The 23,142-nt window shown below is 38.6% G+C and overlaps 1 protein-coding gene and 1 long non-coding RNA gene across 11 annotated transcripts in view; one reads left to right on the top strand and one right to left on the bottom strand.

Annotated features, from left to right (window-relative positions):
• LOC110393973 lies at positions 168-5,237 on the top strand. The gene is made up of 3 exons (XR_002435293.1): positions 168-820; positions 902-1,032; positions 2,529-5,237. It is a non-coding gene; the product is annotated as an uncharacterized LOC110393973 (long non-coding RNA).
• DBF4 (DBF4 zinc finger) overlaps positions 5,726-23,142 on the bottom strand; it is an 18,503-nt gene continuing 1,086 nt past the window's right edge. For 3 of the 10 annotated variants that reach the window (XM_021387526.1, XM_021387519.1, XM_021387527.1), the window contains exons 2-13: positions 20,618-20,796; positions 17,526-17,720; positions 16,208-16,258; positions 15,574-15,643; positions 15,357-15,433; positions 13,947-13,977; positions 13,668-13,713; positions 12,017-12,148; positions 10,713-10,757; positions 9,052-9,169; positions 7,770-7,894; positions 5,726-6,960 (exon numbers count right to left, since the gene is read on the bottom strand). In XM_021387526.1, the coding sequence (XP_021243201.1) occupies positions 5,898-6,960; positions 7,770-7,894; positions 9,052-9,169; positions 10,713-10,757; positions 12,017-12,148; positions 13,668-13,713; positions 13,947-13,977; positions 15,357-15,433; positions 15,574-15,643; positions 16,208-16,258; positions 17,526-17,720; positions 20,618-20,788 (2,124 nt within the window). In that variant the 5' untranslated portion in view covers positions 20,789-20,796 and the 3' untranslated portion in view covers positions 5,726-5,897. The remainder of the gene's footprint in view (positions 6,961-7,769; positions 7,895-9,051; positions 9,170-10,712; positions 10,758-12,016; positions 12,149-13,667; positions 13,714-13,946; positions 13,978-15,356; positions 15,434-15,573; positions 15,644-16,207; positions 16,259-17,525; positions 17,721-20,617; positions 20,797-23,142) is intronic. The other 7 variants (XM_021387528.1, XM_021387523.1, XM_021387529.1 and 4 more) reach the window with 5 other exon arrangements.

The raw sequence follows: 23,142 nt of genomic DNA, 5'->3' as shown, positions 1-23,142 counted from the left end.
GGCCGGAGCTGCCGAGCTCCGCCCCGCTCCGCGCCGAGCCCCCCGCGAGGATGGCGACAGCCGGCGCGGCTCCCGCAGCCCGCTCGGCAGAGGGAAGTGCTGGGAAATGTAGGCGGCGGCGGGAGAGCGCGCGGGGGGAGCTCCTCAGCCGGGAGCCCCCTCCCGGGGGCGTCTGTGGGAGCCCCGCGGCGTTACGCGCCCGCTGCCCGCCGCTCTCCGCCCCGCGCCGCCTCACTCCCTCATCGGCCGCCAGCCCGGCTCAGCCCTCAGCTGCACCTTTCCAGAGCAAACCCGCTTTCCCCCCAAACCATGACTTTATTTCCTCCCTTCTTAAATTCCCGTTCCCTCCCCGCTTTCTCCCCGTCAGAGTTTAAAAGGATTTCAGCGCAGGGTCCCTCACTTCACCCCACACCGCGCTCTCCCGGGCCACGGGGCAGCGCAGCGTCCCGCACCCCCGCCGCACCCGTTCCTCCCTCAGGTCCCGGCCCGCGCAGCGCTGAGGCACCCGCGGAACGTCAGGAAGGTCAGGACCTCGGGCCCGGCTGCTTACTGCCGTACTCGTCGTGGTAAGGGAAGCAATTACTGCCTAGAAGAAAGAAATTCATCTCCTCAGTGTGTTTTCCCCCCATAAGCACACAGATAAAGCAAGAGCCCACCAAGGTGAAGCTGGGAGCAAAGCATTTTCAGGGTATTTTAAATGCACCTGGACTGTGCAGGAAAGACAGCGTCACCTCAACGTATCCTTTGGGTCCCCATTGCTCAAAGAGCACACAATGGGCACACATTCCTTCTGCAGGGCACCTAGAGGACCAAGAGTAAGGTGAGACAAGAAAATGAGAAAGGACTATTTGAAGAGAGAAAAAGCAGTATTATAATACAGTGTTTCCATCTTTTTTTTCAGAAGTTACAAATCCTTACATCTGGGGCTGCAGCCAACCACCCTCTAGTTGCTTGTAAGATGAAAACTGCTCCCACTGGTACCTATACAACAACCCCTTATGGCATTATCTTTGTGAGGACTCATGACATGGGGTATGTATCACATATGCAGCAGGCATAGAATCACAGAATCATTAAAATTGGAAAAAACCTCTAAGACCATCTGGCCCAACTGTCCACCTACTGCCAGTATTGACCATGTCCTTAAGTACTACATCTACACTTTCCCTAAACACCTCTAGGAACAGTGACTCCACCGCCTCTCTGGGCAGCCTGTTCCACCCTTTCTGAGAATAATTTTTTCTTAATATCCAACCTGAACCTCCCCTGGCATAACTTCAGGCGGTTACCTCTAGTCCAATCGCTGCTACCTGATAGAAGAGGCTGACCCCCACCTCACTACAACCTCCTTTCACGTTGTTGCAGAGTGCAATAAGGTCTCCCCTGAACGCAGGCATACAGATCCATGGGGCAGTCAGACTCTTTTCCTGGATTGCCACATCATCTCTTATCTCTTGATACTACCTTTCTGCAGAGAACCACTGCAGGTATACACAGGAGGTGCTCAGGGCAGCACCAGCTCTGGCTGCCACCAGCAGTGCCCAGGGAGCTTTGGCCAGACTGGGGTTGAGTTAAAGCTCAAGCAGTCCCAACCCCCTGCCCTGGGCGGGTTGCCATCCTCCAGATGAGGCTGCCAGGGCCCCATCCAACCCAGCCTTGAACACCTCCCAGGGATGGGGCCCTGACGGCTTCTCCGGGTAAAACTATCATTTACTGATCTTTTTTCAATAACTCCCTGGGCTTCGGGAAATCAGGCGGAGAACACTGTTGTTTACCTCTTCCTATCACACTGGGATCTCCCTGGGCTTGCTCAGAGCTGAGGCAGGCTGTCCACCTTCACACTGCAAGCTCATGCCAGGTGCATACACTTGTCTTCTCTCAGCACAGAAATGGCCATCTGCAAACCAAGGCCAGCTTTCCAGCTGTCACTGCCTTGCCAGTTAACATTCCGTGGAATTCTATTACAGTGAAAACCCAGGCCAACTTTTTAAAATGAGCAGTAATAGCTCTACCCCTATGCTGCAACATGTCTTCACCATTTGCCAAACATGAGCATGTTCGATGGGACTCTAAACCACAGCTGCAGAAGAATGAGGCTTGAAAAATGTTCACCAATATTTCAAAGCATCGGGGGGAGAAAAAGGCAAAAAAAAGTGATTTATGAGTAGAAATTCAGCTTCTGGTTTACCATAGATATTCCAAAGACTCTTTGTGAGCCATAATTAATTCTACGCCACAATTTAATACTTGAATTAAACATCTAAGTGTTATTTCCACAGAAAATAAGAATGATACACGACTAAACAGCCCTGCTGACACTGAGTTTCTAATTTATTTGGGGTGTTTTTGAAAATTACCTCCCAGTAATAAAGCTTAAGCTTTGCTGTAATGACTGCAGTAAGAATTAATGACTTTGCAATCATGATTTAAACTGCCTAAAGTTTTGAAGAAACTAGAGTAACTTTTAAAGTACTCTATCAGCAATTTAAAATACTAAAAACCCTACAGAAATCGCTTTGTATTTTTAGAATTCTGATAAAATCTAGATTTCTGGCTTTGAGGAAAACACAACGGAGCATTATCCAACAGAATGTATGAGTAGACGTGATGGAAAAACAACACGGACTCCAACTAGAGAACATTACAGCTGCATAAGGCTAGGAAAAGTTTAACATTCCTCCTCCCACAGACAACTTTTGTCTTCTGAAATTAAGAGACTGCAACTGAAATCTAGGGCACGCTTTAACCAGCCACTCCCAGTGAGGACATTGAAGGGTTCAGAGAAAGACAGTAGCAGACACCACGAAGATCAGGATTGCTCAGAATGCTGAACAGACAGGAGCACAACGAGATGACATTTAGGTGGTGTAGGGAAAGTAAGCTGGTGCTTTCTCTTTTCTCCCAGAAGCATGATTTGCAACTTAAAGAAAGTCTACAAAACGAAGCCCAGTTTACCAGTCACCTGGCTGCCACTTTGTTCCAAGTGCCCTGTAGTTTTATGCTGAGCAAGAAATGTTAAACCTTGAAGATCCTGCTGCTACCTTTGGAAGCACAATAACAAGATGGAATGCAGTCACTTACCTGCGAAAGAACGGCCTGCAGGTATGGCCTTCTTTTGCAAAATTAGATGCACTATTGCCAGAAGTTTCATCAGCACGGCCTAAGAACAGCAAGAGGAACTTGGGGGAGATGCCTTTATCGTGCATGGTCAAGAGCAACAAGATGTTTCATCAACTGTTATGGGAGCCAGAAAGCCCCACTCCTGGGTTAAGATGTTAAAGTAGCACTGAAGGAAAATCCGTGGTTATTTTGAACAGAAAGAAAAACAAAGTGATAACAAGAAAATCAGGAAGGAATCATTACAGCATGTTTCTGAGCATCTTTTAAGGACAGGGCCTTCTAAGGGCTTACCTGACAGTACGAATCTCAGAAGTTACTGCAGAACGCTACATAGGTGTATGGTTTTAGTGATTAATCCCCACTATCACCATATACCGTATCATTAACTACCTGTACATGCATATGCAAGCACACACAGACACAGTCCAGGTCCTTGGGAACTCTGTCCTCTCAGCCACACCACAGATTAACCACAGAGAAACATTTCTGTTCCAAATAAACACATACCAGGGAGAAAAGTCATAGCCTGTAGCTGGGCACCCGCAGCAGAGACACCAAACCAGACTTAGCGTACACATAACCAAAGTAAAACAACACACCTCTCTTCCAGGGTCTTATTTCTAGAAGTGTGTGTCAGCACCTGTATTTCTTTTCATGTTAATTTTTATCCCAAATTTGCCATCTGTAGCTACTGTTTCTATTTTAAGTCTTCAGTTAAAGATTTTTCTCTGTCCTACAATAACGAAGCAAAAAGGTGGGTACAAACAGATCAGTTACAACACATCCTTACACTGAAACCAGTTCACTGAATGCACGGGCTTTTACTAACTGTGCACGTGTACATGCCTTCTATTTTAGCATATCAAAGATTATGCTAACAATCTCTGCTAAAATAGTACTATGAAGACAAAACCATAAAGGTCACTGGGCTACAAGACCACCACTTAAACAAGAGTACTTTCCTAACGTAAAAGTTTGGGGGGTTATTTCAATCAGACTTTAAATTGAAGCAGCTTCTATTCCACCCAAATGGTAAAGCTTTCACTTCTTTGTAACAATAAAAATTTGTGTGCTTTGCAAAAATATGTATTCCTGCACTCTGTACGTAGGTGTACACTGTACTGAAGACAGTATGGGAATATTGCACCAAGTTTCTGTAATCATCACAAAAAAAAATAGAAGCAATGAGAATATTAACAGTTGTTTTTACATGGAATATAAAAGCTACCAATAGCAGCCTATCAGATCCACAGACAGATTATCCAAAATGAAATCATTAGAAATTTGTTTAGGTATTAAGAAGGAATTCAAACTGTAATTATATGTGCAATTACTATGAAGACTTGCTTACAGATAAAATGCATTTCTAATGCTAAACCTTTATTCTAGCAACTTAATTGTACTTGTGGCAGTGTTTGACACTTCTCAGAATCCCCACCACACATCCTGTAAATACACATTTCTCCTCAGACTTGGAAGTCAGAGACAAACATTCTAATAACTAGCTGTCTCTATTTCTTTCAAAAAGTAATAATTCTTTTTAAAATTGGGAGGAAAATACTTAGAAAGATAAACATATGGGAAATTACACACAACTGCACTCCTCCCTGCATGCCAAGAATCTTTACCTACCCCTCATAGCAAACATCATATACCAAAGGGCAAACTAGCGTAAACAACTGGAGAACACATTTTAATCATAAGAACACTAACAGAGTGACAGTGTTAAATGGGTAGGAGATGAATTATTTGTTTACAGTTATGCAAAAATTAATGAGAGTAATTTCTGCTGGTTTAGATCTTTGCTTGTAAAACCTTGAGGCGCTTACATTTATTAATGAAGTTTCACAATTACCCCCACTGTAATTCAGTATTTATGCCTTGCACCATTTACAGACATGGAAATCCTGAAAGAGATCAGCTCTGGTAAGGATGCAAAAGTATTTTAAAAGTCCTCCCAGTTCCCACTCATGTCTTTCATTCTGCCTCTAACCAGGCTAGGCACACAGGCTGGCTGCTCAGAAAGAAAAATCAAACTAAGGTCCCAAGCTGTTCAGAAACCTATTGGCTGTTTTGAGACTATTACTGCTGCCTCTCTTTCTTTTCTTTTTTTTTTTTTAAACCATACATCTACTGCTTTCCATTCACTGAAATACACAGTATATCTAGGTTTAGTCTAAGAATAAATTATGGCAGAGCAGTTGAAGAACACAGTACATACTTTCCTAATCTTATTTCTTTGCGACTGCATAAACTCCCTACCTAAAACAACTTCAGCAGAAGAGATATGCAGAAAGCAAGTGATTTTTTTTTTTTTTTTTTGCATTCCCTGGTAAAGTAGTAGCAGAAGGAATATGAGAAGCAAACAAATCCCCACAAATCATCAGTGGTCCATAAGTAACGGACTGTCTTATTTACAGAGAACCATCCTATTATTTATAATGTGGTTATTTAGAATGTACTGTGCAAATGTGCCTAGTCAATGATTTTAGAAAAATATACTATCCAAAAGCAGCTACATCATGCTTATCGATTTTGCCTAGCAATTAATATAACACAAAATCCAGTGGTCAGAACCCTTTACTAGCTGTAATAATGCAGTACCTTTTTAGAAAACTCTTAGCAAGTTTTATTCATATTTACACATATAGAAGTTTTTGCATTAAAAAAACGTGCAAACAAATTAACCTGTACATAATACAAGACTTAAAATTTCCATGAATAAAATCTTAAATCTGCAAATTTATTTGCAAAACATTACATTAAATAAAACAGCATTAAAATCCAACAAACGGGGATGATGATGAAGAGGAAAATAACGAACAAATAACATTTGTGTTCTGCCCTTCCCATACATCTTCTGTGCCGGTTGAATCTTCATGATCAGTGTAAACCGAAAAGCCTCCAAACTCAGATTTTATTTCACTTGTCTGAAATAATTCCAGTAGGGCCTGCACTGGTGAGCTGCAAGCCCTTTTCTCTCTGGGGACAGCCAGTCCATCTGCATACTTCACACACAACTCTATATTCTGTTTCCGGTTTTCTCTACTATTTCTTCCTAAGCAAAGCTTTACTTTTCTGTGCAGCTTTCCGGATGGTGAACAGTGTGCAGTGTCAGCAGCCAATTCATTAAGTTCTTTGTTTATAGCAGGCTCAGATACCTCAGCCTCCAGAACTACATTGTGCTGCATCTGTTGATGATTATCACATAAATCACGATGTTTCTCGACAAACGTAGGATTGGCATCTGTTTTTTTCAAACATTTTGCTGGTAGAACTCCTGCATGATTTAATTTTCGTTTAGGCTGTGCTAAGTTTTTGTCTTTTTCACTGAAATCTGTAACTTGAGTATGAGAATATAAAGTACACACGCCTTCCTGAAAACACTGTAAATCCTTTTTATTTTCTTCTTGTTCAAGTATTTCTTTTCTGAATGGCTCATAATCTTGAGACAAGTTCTCCATATATGATTTACCATCTTTCTGAGGAAGTGGTTGTATGAAATTGGATGATATTACAGACTGTCCTAGGTTTGTGGCACAGAAGCAATCAGTTCTAGTATTTTCGCCATGATTTCTGAGTTTACTTCTTACTCCTGGAGGTTGAGACAGATGACAGTAAAGAATTGAACAAAAAGATGCAGAAATAGGGGTAGGCACCAGCACAGAATTTGGTTGTACTTCTGCAGGCTGACGATCCAGTCTGAGTGCCTGCATTGCAGTATCTTTCCACGAGTAAGTTTTCAATGAAATGCGTTGCTTTTTCAGTCGTTCTTTCAGCTCATCTGGTCTAGTTATCTTTCCAACAATAGGAGAAAAATATCCTGTACTACATTTTATCCTACAATTAAATGGTTTACAATGATTAACAATCAAATGGTTGAAAGAAAGTAACATAAGTCATTATGCAAACAGATCTACAAAAGCAACTAAAATGACAAAGAAGTTTTTGTTTTTGCACTCGAAGGAAAGTTAGGGTAGAAACATTATTTCTGCTGGAACAGAGTGACTTGTATTTAAATTCAATGTTTTTCTATTGATTTCTACATCTCATGAAATTGTTTTAAAAATACATAAAGGTAAGCAGTCTAGTATTTCAGTAAGTCTCAGTCACAATGCTACTAAGAACAAAAGTTGATAAATATGATGCAATGACAATGAATACCTGTAAATATGCTATTGCACGTACACACAAGCTTAGCACAATTATATGTTTTTTCCCCTCGAGATAATATTATAGATTGTAGATAGAAAAATCTAGACTTGATCTCCTTGTTAAGGAGATCAGATTGACTGAGGAGGTTATTATTTGTTCATCTTAGGCTACTGTGAACGTCAGAAAGTTCTCAGAGCAAGATATCCAGACACTGCTGTCCTTCCATCAGGTATATTTTAGAATGCTTTTCTGAAGTTTACGGACAGATGGAACAACTTTTGGAAAGTCCTTCTAGACTCATATTCCTGTGATACCATATGCACCATTGTTTCCTTCTAATTTTTGAAACTACTGCATTGCAAGTTTCAGCGACGTTTATCAGACTGAAAAATACGAACCTGTTCCATACTAGGTTCAGAATTTTCTAACTAAGGTATCTTTATATTTAATGCATTAATTCACAGAAGTTTTAAAATTTAGGACACGCAACTTACCTTTTCACTTTTTTTTCATCATCCCTGTATTCAACAAACTCATAAACAAACTTGGAGATTATATCATCAACAACTTGATACTGGGCGCTTTGTGCAAAGTTTTGGTGCTGTTCACTTTCAAGATGCTGGAATTAAAAGGTAATCATGAAATAAAAGTAACACTACAAAAATGAATATACAAATCAATACTCTGATGGAACAATAAGTAAATACTGAAAATTTATTGTAGCTAGAATAGAATAGTTCCATTTTGAAGGGACTCACAAAGATCACTGAGTCCTGCTGTCAGATTACATCAGGGTTAACCCAAAGTTAAAAAAAAATACCATTAAGAGCACTATCCAAATGCCACTTAAACAAGGATTGGCATCAACCACCTCCCTGGGAAGCCTTTTCCAGTGTCCAATTGCCCTTTCAATAAAAATGTTTTTTTCCTAATGTCAACTCTGAACATTCCCTGTCACACCTTTGAGCCACTGCCACACATTCTGTCACTAAATACCAGAGAAGAAATGAGCACCTCTCCCTCCACCTCCCTTCCTCAGGAAGCTGAAGACAGTAATAAGGTCATTCCTCAACCTTTTCTCCAAGCTTAACATTCCTCCTCATTGCATCTAGCCCTTCAACCAGCTTTGTTGCCCTTCTTTGGACATGGTAAAGTATCTTAATAACCTTTTTAAACTGTGGGGCCTAGAACTGCACAAAATATTCCAGGTGAGGCCACATTAATATTTAATATATCTGAATAATCACCTCTTTTGACCGTCTGGCTATGCTGTGTTTAATGCACCCCGAAGTGCAGTCTGCCCTCTCTGATGCCAGGGAACACTTCTGGCGTACACTGAGCCTATTGCCAACCAGCACCTCACCTGCCAGCCAGATACAGTCCCATTCACTACAACCCTGTGAGTCAGTTCTTCACCCAGTGCACTGCATACTTGTTTGCCTCATAAGATATTATGAAGAACAGTATAGGCAGCCTTGCTAAGATCCAGAAAATCTACATTCAACACATTCCCTCCATCCACTGAACAGGGGATCTTGCTACTAGTGTCTCTGAGACAAGAACCATTAATGCTTTCAGCTACCATACTCAGAGGCAGCAAGGAAGAATTGAAATCTACAAAAGAGAAAACCTCTACTTGCTGCTTTCTAGAAAATACGCTCAATAGACCTTTTAAAACTTAAAAAAAAAACACATTAAAATGGCAAATAGAAAACATTGTTGATTCTACTGTTCTAGGACTGATTGAAAACAATATATTTCATGTTTCACACGTACAGTTTGTAGATCTTCATATTTCTTCCCACAACATTCACAATATCCTCTCCTTTTTTTGTCCTTCTGATGGAGCTGAACAGGAATTCTACAGTCCTTGTCACTATTTATTTTGGTTCTGCTAACAGAAAAGATATTAATTAATAAGCGTCAAATATGGAATCATAGAATCATAGAATGGCCTGGGCTGAAAAGGACCCCAAGGATCATCGAGTCTCAACCCCCCTGCTAAGTGCAGGGTTGCCAACCACTAGACCAGGCTGCCCAGAGCCACATCCAGCCTGGCCTTGAACGCCTCCAGGGATGGGGCATCCACAACCTCCCTGGGCAACCTGTTCCAGCGCGTCACCACCCTCTGTGTGAAAAACTTCCTCCTAATATCTAACATAAACCTCCCTTGTCTCAGTTTAAAACCATTCCCCCTTTTCCTATCACTATCCACCCTCACAAACAATCGATCCCCCTCCTGTTTATACGCTCCCTTCAAGTACTGGAAGGCCACAATGAGGTGATTTACAAGAAAAAAATAATAATGAACATCTTTATGTCTTCTCAGACTACTTAAACCAGCTTAGTCAATGCTTAGGAAAAACAGAAGAGAAAAAAATGCACTGAAAAATAAACAAATTATGCAACAAAACGGGCATACCCAGTGGAACTAAACATCCAGGTTAATACAGATATACTGCTATCACTGGCTCAGATTAAACAATGCTGAACTTGTAAAACAAATCTCACTTGCCAAATCAAAGAATTTCTTGAAATTTCTTTGTATAGCTGATAAAAGGAGGTTTGATAAAGTCAAAACTGGGGGGGGGGGGGGGAAAAAAAAAAAAAAAGGTCTTCTAGCATCTCATCTCCCGTCAGTATTTTTGATGCGGAAAAGCATTTGGTATAATAGACAACCTTTCATTCTTTAATAGAGGGTAAAGAATAGTCCTATTTGTTGGTTATATGCAGCTTTTGAACATGTTGATCAAGTATGATTCTGTCCTCTTTTTCAAGGTACAGGTTAAGTGGAAATACAAGGAAATGAACCATAAGTTCTTCCAGAAGATACAACCACAAAGAGGTTTTCAATATCTGTTCCATGACCTTCAGAGACCTCATCTGGGCAGAGCTACTGTTTGTTGCAATTCGCTATTAAGCTACTCTCCAGTAAAGCAAAATCGTCAGTTTCTACTTCCCTTTTACTTCATGAGAATAGTGCCATCTCCCTGTCTAGTCAAAAATCATACTGTCAGACTCCACCAGGTATCTGCATAGATGTTTTATATAAAAAGAAGTCCTGAACTTACAAACTGCCCTGAGAAAACTAACTTCCACAAAGCATAACAATGTATTGCTGAGCATAAGTGTTTGGTGCTTCCAATAACAACCTTCAATCAGCAAGAATCTACATTAATAATAATCAACCCAGCATTTGTCCAGATTCCAGAGTCTACTTTTAATATTGCACTAGCCTTTTCACCTCTTCCCTTTAGAAATATAGAAATCACTAAGAACCAGTAAAGCTTGCAAACCACAAGAGAAAAGAAACAGAATTTATTATCTGAAGTGTGAATAATGATTGCAATCTTTCCACATGCAGAAGCAAGTTAAATTGACAGCATCTTTAACATCCTACTCTTTCAGATAAAGATATAACAAGCAAGCATTCTTACCTTTTCCTTCTTAAAAAAATGACAGTCCTCACCTTTACCTGCTGGCTATGAAATAAATAAAATGCCACCTAAATTTCTCTGGCATGCGCCAAATTGAAAGATTAATCAGACATACAATTTGAACACAATTCCTGAAATTTAAAACTAATACATTTCTTAATCTATATCTATGAAGAGACTATTGTAGTCTCCTTCTTAGAAAGTGGTTTAAAGAGAACAGGCTGTCCTAAAGCCCCTTTGAAGAGACACCATCAGAAATACCCTCCTTACTGCAAAGGTCACTGCACTACTATGTTGCTATATTCATTTATCATCATAATGTCACCTGAAAACCTCCACAAGTCTAGTAATAGCTTAGACTGGACAAAATCCGGACAGCATAGAAGCTGTTTCATAGAGAAAACAAGTGTCACACCTAAATAAGTTTTAGATCCGAAGGACAGAACAGCAGCAGAAGTTACCAGACACAGAAAAGTTTCATGTAAATCAAAGCTGCTTTTCAGCTAAATATCTTTAGTCTTTGCTATGAATCAGTTCTTGAAGTCAAATAGACATTTATACTCTCCATATATGCAAGAAAAAAAGAAATTAAGGACACACACAAGTTAGATTACCCTAATAAAAGAAAAATCAATATTCGAAAGTTGTTTCAAATCATAAAATTGATTTATCAAATGTTCTAACTGCAGCTGGAGTGCTCAGAGCCTGAATGTCAAACCATATCACATTAACACTTACTGAAAGACAAACTAACTGCAGTTAGTATCCATTTTTCATCTCTGACGCAATGAAGCAACATTTGCAATGTCTGAGTTCTGTAAGTTTAATTGTGCGTGTAAGGCAGATGCACTCCTTAGCAACAATGATTTTGCACTATAACTGAATATCACTTTTTACAATTTTAAAGTGCCTCCTTCTTAGCTTTTTACTGACAAATATCACAGGAAGTCTTAAGAAATTTACTCCCTATAAAATACTTACTGGATGGCATCCAAGAGGCAGACAAAGAAGAAACCAGTGGCAGAAAGGAAAAAAAATATCTTACGCTGACCCACAATGATAGGAGAACGCTGCATTTTTGGATGTATGCATCTGTATGTCTAAAAAAAGGACTGAAGACAAGATAAAGAGGGTACAGAAAGACAGACAGAAACAGTTACAGTGTAGCAAATACAACAGTCAAGATGTGAAAATTAGTATTAAATACCACAGAAATAAGAAGCAGAAGAATTATTTTAGGAAATAATTATTTTACAGTTATTTTAGAGAACCTCTCTCTTCTCAACAATGAGTGATCAACAAACCTTTGCTTAGACTGAGTTTGTTTTTGACCAGAAGGATGCTTCTTATCCACCTCAAATGGACTACCAGGTTTTGGAACACAGTAGTTGAGAACAGGAAAACTAGGTAACTGTAGATAAAATGGTCGGTAGAAGCTGTATTAAGACAAAACAGGTGCATTAGAAGCATCAAAACAACTAAACAGTAGTTTATATTACAAACCATAAATAGGTCAAGAATTCTTTGAAAACATGCTTCTCTTTCACATGTAATGTACAAAAAAACGCTAAGCAGATAAATAATCTAGGAAAAGTAATTCCTTCCTTCCTTATAAACTTGATACCTCCCCAAAATAGAAAGTTTGCCTTGAGTTTTCAGAGCTGTCGAGCACATTCCACAGCTATGGCTGTCTGTTATGCGATAGGTTGTGGAGATCTGCACAACCAATACAATTAATAACAATTCAGATGAAGGTAAATCTGTGTTCCTGAGAAATAGCAGTTCCTACCTCAAATGTATTTTTTTTTTCATTTTATCAATTTCTCCCTTTTTGAAAGATCTCCAATTTACCATTGAAAACATTTTAAAAAACTGAACATTAAATTTTCAAGGAAGTAGTTTTCCTGCACAGAAACATACACCTAAAAATAACAGGACTAGCAAGTACACCAGCATTTACACATATTAAAAACCACTTTAAAAAGGTCATGACAGAAATTCACATAATTAATCACTTAGCTGCAGTGTTCAGAGTTCAATACTGAGTTAAAATTCACATTTATATTTACATATTTTGTGCTTGAAAAAAAAAGCATTCATCCCACTCTCTCCACTATCCTCATACCTATCACACCTATTCTTACCAGTTTAAGACTAAATTCAAAATTCCCACTCCCTACCCTCAATTCAGATAAGCGTCAAAGAAATCTGGTCAACATATCTGGAGCTTATCAACATTACAATAAAGCAGAAGTTAGTTAAGAACGTAAAGATGCAAAACATGCTTTGAAGAACTTCATGTTCTTATAATTCATTTTTCTCCCAACTGCTGGCAACCTCTTTCCTTATTGAGGAGTTACACAATCAGATCCGTTCAGTTACAGGCTCGGAAAAATGCAAAAATTTTCAGGTCTGAAAGTATCAGATCCTGTGCTACAGCAGATAATGAAATTAGAATAATAGTTGTGTTATATCATTGAACCGTAAATTTTGGCTGATTTCAAGGAATGGTTTTAGGTATAATGACTTTTCTTCAAGTCTCTCAAGATGAATGTTAGAAGTTAGAACTACTATTTAATACAGAAAGCTTTATTAACCTTTTGGGCTACGTGAATTGGATTTAAGAAAAAACAGGCAAGATGTCAAGGTTTAAAGTTTCCAGGCTTCCTCCTTCTAATCCATCTGGCTCTTTGTACAAAATAAACCAGAGGAATCCCCTCACCTGATCTATGAATTCCTACACATTAACTTTCCATTGCTACTACCCATCACAAACATCTATCGTACTAATACCTCCTTTATTTCATTCAGAGGCTAAACATGGATACCTACCCAGACCACACAGAGATGGAACAGCACGTCTGGCCTTTAAAGTTAGCAAGTCCATCAAGACATATTAAATGTTTCTGCATTACTCAGTTTGAGAACTACATTGAAATCACACAGAACACTCACCGACTTCTATCTTCCACCTTCACAAATGGATTTTTCAGTCTACCTGCTCAAGAGAGGAAAGAAAGGAAATTAAAAGAGAAATACTTTTCTTCATTTAGTGATTGACTAGTTCTTGAATAGACAGGCATTATTTATAACTCATTATGCACGTGTTTTGACAAACTCCTGATTTTCAAGAAGCTTTCTTAGACCTACAAGTTAGAAGACAGTTTTACATTTGATCCACTTATAAGCGTTCAAAAAGTTCAGCAAAACCTCTGCAAATATTGAGATACTTACTTTTTGACTTTTGAGTAGTAACTTGTTTTCCCTGTTGAAAAAAAAAAAAGGATAAAAAGTATGAAATTCCTGTGAAAATTATTTCACATTTTATCCCAAGGTTTGATTTTAACTCATGAGGGTCTCCCCACGATAATCATGACTTGTGATACACAGTTGCGATAAATTTTGTAGAAATCAAGCTCATCGGTACACTGGAAACATAGTCATGCTTCCTAAAGCAGCACTTATTTCTACACTGCAAAAACAAACGTTGTCATTGAGGTACTTCAATTTATTTTTACTACAACCAAAAAGTCAAACCAAAACAAAACAAAACCACCAAGGTAAATCTATTCGTTCGCCTTCTCTCCCCTCCGAAGACACTTAACATGACTAGAAACAGATTCTTAAATACAGACAAAGCGTTGTAAAAACATTTTAAGTGCTAAGGAATATTTTGTCCTTAGAAAAGCTTGAAGTCTAAATTCCAGCATCAGCTACTAGCTGTAATTGATTCTGGAAAAGGTACACACTCATTTTATACTACTTGCAAAAGAAATAAATATACCACACTGCAATTCATAAAAACTGATACATCGTTGATTCAGCAGAAGATTTAATGTGGCCTCAATAATCAGTTATGCTGCACTCCAAAACTACATAACACATTCTAGATAGCATGTTGCTATTTACGTATCACCTAGCCCTGCCTGGACCAGGTAACTGAACAACTTCACAGGCTTAATTTAAATTACAGAACAACTGTAGATGAATCATGGAAGCAATTAAAATAGTTTCAATGTCTACATATACTACAGATTAAAAACTGGAGAAATTAGGATTTTCACACGCCAACTGCGCATTATTAGAAGAATAGCCCGAATGTGCTTTGCACTACTTTGAAAGAAAGACCAGGAAGGAAACAGGGCAGAGCTGAGCAACTGACAGCTTTCCTACAGACAGGATCTTCACAGAATAGAACTGAAATTCTTCAAAACAAATCAATCAAAAAGGAAAGTGTTTCAATCACAGCGAACACTTCACAGGAAAATGTAACCACAACCTACATTATACTAAAACCAAGCTGTTTTTTTATTATTTGTTTTGAGGTAGGCAAAATAAAAATCTCAAGTTGTTCAGTACTCCCGGTTCACGGACAATCACCCAAAGAGCAAAAAACTACTCATTACTTAATGCTATTACGGATTTTTTTTTTTAAAAACGTAGAAATGTATAACTAATAGTTTATTTTCTTATTATGATCTTAAAACTAACTCATAAGACATATTAGTCAGTGAAGAACAGAACATAAGCAAGACTTGATTAAAATAAAATCTGTATGCTTCACAGTAGGCCATATTTAATATGCCTATATTTTTTTTTTCATTTAATCAAATTAACTTTCACGAATGGCAAAAACCCACTTACCACATCTTTAAAAGAACTGCCTGTGCTTTTGATTAGGTAGAGCTCTTTCTTCTTTTGTTCAATGTAATGTTTAACATCTGGTAGAGAGAAAATTATATTCAGCTGAATTTGTTTTTGCATATTTGAAGTTATTTATCATTTTTAACATTTTTAACTCAAAAAAGTTTAAATAAATCAATGTTATTGGTTCAAGTTATGCTTCACCAAAGATATTTACCATCAACATGAAGTATTTTCACTCCCCAGCTCAAAGCATTGGACAGTATGCTACCAGAGGGGATTAATTCCTGTAAAAAAAAAAAAATATATATATATATATCATTTTAAGCAGTAGATCATATAAAACATAATGAATATACTACATCTTGTAACATGAACTTACATAAGTTGAGATCCAATTGTAGACTACTTACTTCTTGCCAAAATACTTACAACTATCCTCAACTGACTTTTCCATCTCCACATCACAGCACTTCACTATCAAAGGATTACAGTTAACCTTTCACAAAGCCAAGAGCATTCTCTACTATCATACTTTATAGTATCTAATACTTGAAGACACTGAATTTGTACATTTACTTCAATTTCACAAGCACTTCTCAAATGCTAACTACAGTAGCAATCTTTATAAAATACGAATACTGACTATAAGACAATACGGCTTTCAGTTTTTCAGGAAGTAACTAAAAAAACACGATCTGACAGTTTTGCTTACAACAATCCCCCAACTTCTGCCTGAATATCCCATGAGACACCTCTGTCTTACACCATCATCATTCTTATAGTGCTTGCTTTCCAGAACTGCAGGACCAAAATTTCTCAAGTACAAATTTATGGATTACTCAGCTTACCTGCTCTCTGATTGCTTTTTCAGCTAAGGATTTTCCTCTGCTCAAACGTACCTGTATTAAAACAGAAACACATTTGTAGCAAGTTAGATTTCATTTCAGAAAGTAAAAGGTAAGGCAAATTAAAACATTTTTATTAGCGAAACTCTATGATAGTCTCCTTTTCTTTATTTCACAGTTATTTTTCGTGAATTTTCATTTTTCCTGCAAGCTTGGGGTTCATACATTCTGAGGGGAGAAAAAGTAGTTTTCAATGAAAGCAGGTCATTGAACGGCTGAAGCAATGGCAAACGCTGGATCAAGACAGATGGTGTGAACAAGCAGCCTGCAGGACATACCAAAAGATGAGGTTTCATCAATAGAACTTGTGCTAAATTTAGATACCAGCCATGAATTAACTGTAGCCTAAGCTTTACCTCTGTCTTTTCTACCATCAACAGCTCCTTTGTACTATATTCAGTACGTTAGTAATGAACATGCCTTCACCTATCCAGGTGATCTCAGTCACGCAGTGCAACAAAGACCAACCCACAGACTGTCCCATGCCTATGTTTCTAAATAAGTAACAAGGATGCAGTTCGGATAGAAAAGAAGCCAAACTTGCCAAAGAAGCACTTCAGGTAAAACCCACAGAAACTCAGATACTAACTGTTGGAATTACCACATTCATCTAAGAAATAAAGAAAAAAAACACCAAAAACCTGATAACACAGTGTTCAATTGTAATTACTTCCTTGAACTACTATCAAAGACTACTTCTGTAGATATTTACATTAACAACATCACAGCAAACACAGGTTAATACACTCCAGTGCTAAAGACTGGAATTGATAGATGGCATCGGAAGCCTGGTCACGTCACTTCAGCTATTTGCCCCGTCCCTGGAGATTTTCAGGGCAAGGCTGGATGAGGCCCTGGGTAACCTCATCTAGCTGTGGTGTCCCTGATCATTGCAGGGGAGCTGGACAAGGTGGCCCTCAGAGGACCCTTCCAATTCTAAGGATTCTATGATTCCCTAACAATGGCAATGTTTAACTATAATTCAGTCACACTATATGAAAACAGATTTCAGTGTTTGCAGAAAGCATTCCTGTTTTTAATTGGCCTTTGAAAATTTTCTTAATTAGTTTAAGTTTAAAGCTTAATAAATTTACCAGAAATAGAGTTTAAAAGTATTTTTTAAATGTTTAAAAATGAAAACAAAAAACTTATTAATCCAAGGGACCGTTACCATCTTTAGAAAACAAAATAGGAGAAAAATTCTGATAGTGCATCTCACAGATGGTAGTTGTTCTGCAGCATTATTATTATAGAAACTTACTGCATCCACTGCCTTAAATGAGCTTCCATCCTGTCGATCTTTTCGGTTGCTGGGTTGAGGTGAACTATTTCCTCCATTACATACAGATTCTGGGCTAGGAACTGGAGAAATTTGACTAAGAGTTGGTGCAAATTTTGCCTCCTTTTTACTGGACACCAGATAGCTGATATCTTTACTAAGAAAACTCTCCACTCTCTAAATAAAAAGAAATAAAGCAAATCATTACTTCAGGACAATAGATCAGTAATTCCCTTCTTGCTTTGCATGCATTGAAGAAAAGTGACAAAACTTCTAAAGAAATCTACTATTACACTCACAAAACAGAGTTATCAGGAAGATATTTAAAATACATATATGACAATTACAAGTGAACCGTAGTAAGATCTTACCAGTCACAAATTCTAGTTTGTTTCACTTCTCTGATTTTCTAATCCCAATAAAAACAACTTTGCTTTGTTTTGATTATTACAATTTCTTGACGTATCAAGCTATAATACTTCCAAACGGAAGAACTCAGCGCAATGAGAAATTACAGAATAATTCAAGGGAAACCACGTCTCATGTAATTTAACAGAAGTTATGAAGTGTTCAGCTAAACTTAACTCAAAGATGTATATGCAAACATATTTTACAGTTTACAAGGAGATATAACAGTGAATTTCAGAACCCACAGAAAAATGAAATTTTCACGATAGTTCAATGCTAAATACAGAGATGCGTGTAACCTGAAATCATATTGTGGCAACTTACTGACTTTAATTTCAGACAGCATCCTGACTAGTATCAATTTCATACAACTGCTCAGCACTCCTCTAGTCAAAAAAACAGTATTGCCAAAATAACACTCAGAAAACTAGAAATTTAAGTATTTCCATTTTTTTACAGTGGTAAACAGAAATCTTATACTTGTACTGCCATGATTCCCTTAAACTAATTCAAAATATTTGACTTCAGAGTGGCCTAAGTAATTACACTGCTCACCATGTTACTTGCTTGAATCAAAGTGGTTTTTTTCCACATAGAAGAGAGAATTAGGAAAAACAAGCTATTAGCAAGATGCTTACAGAACTTATGATTTAAATACGAATACTTAATTTTCATTAACATACTCTGTGCAGAAATATTTACTGAAATGCCTTATTTAGGTTAAATGCTAAGGCTAAAAAATGCAAAAAACTGACTATGAAAGTATTAGACAACTTTTATTACCAAAATGTCTTGTTGGGTTATCACCAAGCAGTATTTTCATCTGCTTTGGTGGAACAAAGCAGATGGTGGAACAAGGAGGAACAGAATAGTTGTGGTTTATGGAAGGAAAAAAAAAATCCTGAAGCGTATGCAAAAAACCAAACCAACAAACCAGCAGGCGCCTCACAAATTCCGTCTTATGCAACATTACTGGCCTCCAAATGAACCATTGGCTGGGTAGAAGTGATAGCAGTTAAACACCAGATTCCTAACACTTAAACTCATTACTACTAGCATTTATAACACAAGACAAATCAGAATCATAGAATGGTTTGAAAGAGACCTTTTAAAAATCATCTTGCCTGTCCCCCCTTACCATGAGCGGGAACATCTTTCACTAGATCAGGCTTCACGCAAGTACAGTATTTGTTGTAGCTGAACTAAGATGACTTCGTCTACAGGCTTCCCTGGATTGGGCAGCCTGTAGTAAACACCAACCACAAAACCACACCATCAGAGGGGTTGGAAAGGACCTCTGGAGATCAAGGCCAACACCTCTGCTAAAGCAGGTTCTCTAGAGCAGGTTGCACAAGCAGTCATCCAGATGGGTCTTGAATATCTCCAGAGAAGGAGACTCCAGCACCTCTCTGGGCAGCTTGTTCCAGCGCTGGAGCTGATCGCCTCAGCTGACTGCTGACATTGCAGAGTATTTGAATTTCCTGCTGCCGCTCCTCACCACACCCTAGCCTTATCAGCCATTCTTGTGATAATGCCACCAGAATGGGCTGAAGCATTGCTCTTAAACATGCGGCTTTCATAGCTGTTTGCTCACAGTAGAAGGATGAGTACTTAAAAACATTAAGGTTAAAATCCAGATTGTAAGTGGAATGAGCTATACAAATCTTTTTGTTTAAAGAGCTCCAGACTGCCTTTTAAAAAAGAGGGGAAAAAAAGGAAAAAACAACACAAGAAGTCAGTGTGGGTTTGTTTGTTTGTTTTTAAACCTCATCTCATGCCACTTTAGACCTGTTTCCTAACTCTGCTCCTCTATTCAGCTTACATTTCAACCACGATATTGAGGAGTTGGTGTTCCGTGCTGCCAATCTCTCAAAACTTTACACTTCTCTCTACATCCTTTTGGGCCCGACAACCACACAAAAGCTCCTTCTTCAGTTCTTTCTCCACAACCTGCCCAGAACGCAGAGGGGCGACTATCTCCTCCCTCTGCTAAATGATAGCTATTCCAGCTCAGCCTTTATAAGCCTCTGCCTGTACTTACTTGAGAAAAAAATAAGCCAAACCAATCTCCCATTACGCTTTTAGTTAAGTAGCCTCTAAACATAAAATGTATTAGAAACTTTGGGCAATGCTGTCCTATATACAATTCGATTAAACACATACAAACTTCATCAAATCATTCAGCTAAAAAGGCAGTCTTAACAAATAACCCATAGCAAGCTAAAAGAACACAAGACTTTCCGTAAACATATGCAAAACACTTCCTCTAACCTCTTTCAGGTTCATCCGAAGAACTTTAGTTATAACATGTAAACGTGTCAAAATACTCAGAGGTTGCAGAAACACTTTGCCTCAAACGCTGAAACTTAATGCATTTGGATAAAAATCTAAGTAAACAAACCATCAGCTGAAAACAACCCTCTGTGATAAAAACTTCTGCTACGGATAGCGAAACAGCTCCTAGTAAAAACAAACAAAAACCCCACAAAAACAACTTCTTGATAAGCTGATTATCTACACTAAACGTTAAAATAACATTAAAAAATAAAACCCCTTCACATCTAAAATCAATGTAACGTTAAAACGCAGTAGGACAGTACATGGAATAGCCCTCCCAGATGCAGATTTTCTTTTAGTTTCACAAAGCTCTTTGAACATTCACTTACGCCTCCTAGTTCTTTAAGATCCTTCCCTATTTTTTCAGAGATCACATTTGATGGAATATCGAGGTAAAACACCTTCCCAGTGAGTGGTTTATATTTCAGTTTCTCTGGTTTTCCTACTTCTTTTTTCACATTCTTCAGAGAAGATTTTGTCTTTTCTGTTTTTGCTTGCATTTCACCTGCTGCCAAAAGAGAAGTAAATTTAAACAGAATTATATTGTATGAAATGTGGGTTCGCCTCTTTTTAAAATGAAAATTAAAAAGGAAAGCTTCCATGTAATAGAAGACATTTAAAAAAAGAACTACATGTTAAACATGTCAAAAACAAGACATAAATAATAACAATACAAAGAGCCCTTAAAAGTTTTTTTTTTCTAAATCATGTCCTAAAATGGACTTTTTATTTCAGTTGCCACACAACATCATCAATTTCCTCATCCAGTTTGGCAAGCATTTTCCATCTCTGCAGCACAGTACATACACTACATGTACAGTCACTGATGACCACAAGAACACTATTTCAGAGGAAAAAGATTGGCCTCTCACTTTTTCATCTAAAAAAGGGATTCATACAGATGTATTAGAACAAAAGTAGGTCAACAAAACAGAAGTCAATGAAACACCAAAAAATAGGAGAGGTAGATCCTACTATTTATCTAATTTTTGAACACCCATCAGAGACACAGGAAGTCGCTTCAAGTTCCAGAATCATTCTAGTTATGACAACTCTTTCTGTCCTAGTGAATTTTTCTCTTAAACTAAGAGACAACATATAGCAATTGAATCATAGAATGGTTTGGGTTGGAAGGGATCTTCAAGATCATCTAGTTCCAACCTCCCACTAGATCAGGTTGCTCAAAGCCCCATCCAGCCTGGCTTTCAATGCTTCCAGGGAGGGGGCATCCACAACCTCTCTGGGCAACCTGTTCCAGCATCTCACCACCCTCACAGCAAAGAATTTCTTCCTAATATCTAGTCTAAATCTATCCCCTTCCAGTTTAAAGTCATTTCCCCTCATCGTGTCGCTGCACGCCCTTATAAAGAGTCCCTCCCCAACTTTCCTGTAGGCCCCTTTCAGGTACTGGAATTAAAAGCCCGATGATCAACTCAGAACTATCTAGTGAAGTCTGTCAGAACAGACATTTAAATAAGCAAATTTTAAAAACAAAAAATCAGTCTGGGTAAGAATTAAGTCTCGTTTCAGAAGAGAAACCTTGTCGGTACACTGAGTATCAGTCAAAAAAAGTAAAAACAAAAAATCCACCAGAAACTGCTAAAAAGCAGAAAATAAATTGGGCAATTTTATTATGCTACTATATAAATTAATGAATCACCACACTTAAATATCATGTGCAGCTTTAAGAAGAAAAAAGGTGCATGGGGAGCTAAGTGTGCACTGTATAACCAAGAAAGAAAAAAAAATGTAGAAAGGACAATCAAAAGCATGTGGAATTATCTCATAGATAAATGGTCAGTGGGTAAAATTTGGACTTAAGGGAAATATGATACAGATACACAAATTTTAAAAGAGCAGAGTGATAATGGCTGAATAGTTTATTCCAGTATGAGAACTACAGGGCACAATCCCAAACCAGCCGTTAGGTTAGGTACAAAATAAAAAAACAAAAATTGATACTATATGTAACAGGGCAAACTGGAACAGCTTGCTACTAGAGGACGCAGTCAATAGAAGAATGCAATTTTGAAGCAACAAATGCACAGAAGAGGAATACTTTGAGGGATCCTAAATGCTCCAAAGCATGAGTGACTGTTCCCACATGCATCCATTACAGGAGTCCATTTACAACCTATGATGGAGGCTCAATCATCCAAGCCTGGCGTAATGGTGGTTTTACACTGCCTTCATCCTCGCTGACCGAAGGCCAGCTCCTGGTTACTTCCCCTTTGGAGAAGTTCAGGAAGGACAGAGGGCTGCTGCAGGAAGTGAGCGAGCATCTTCTAGAGTCAACAGTCCGTCTGACATGCATTCTCTCCCCCCTGAAAGCACCTTAACAGGAAGGAGCAAAACCTCCACTGCTGTACTGTCCCAACAGTGGTTATAAACACATAGAAGCAAAGCAGGAAGCACAGTTAATTAGGTAGAATCTGAGAAACCAGAAGAACTAGATAAATAGGAAATGCGGAGGCTTTGGACAGTGTAACTCGTTTGGAAGCTAAACAGAGAAAGATGAAATCTTGGGCCGTAGACGAGCAAGTGAAATTCTGTAGGGATCAAACACCGTGTTACACCCACCACACACAAGTGACCGCCACAGCAGCTCAAAAATTACTGGCGTTACCACTGGAAAACGCACACTGAACTTAGCAGGCATAACCCAACGCCTGCAGTTAGCAATACCGCAACAACAGCGGTTTCTCCGCTCAGGCGCCCGCCCCTCGCCGCCCCGCTCCCGCCGCGCCGTGGCGGCCCTTCGGCCCTTCGTGTACCCGGCCCTTCGTGTACCCGGCCCTTCGTGTACCCGGCCCTTCGTGTACCCGGCCCTTCGTGTACCCGGCCCTTCGTGTAC

This window comes from Numida meleagris, chromosome 2 (assembly GCF_002078875.1).
Source record: "Numida meleagris isolate 19003 breed g44 Domestic line chromosome 2, NumMel1.0, whole genome shotgun sequence".
NCBI classification, from domain to species: domain Eukaryota; kingdom Metazoa; phylum Chordata; class Aves; order Galliformes; family Numididae; genus Numida; species Numida meleagris.
This window is presented reverse-complemented; position numbering and strand designations above follow the sequence as displayed.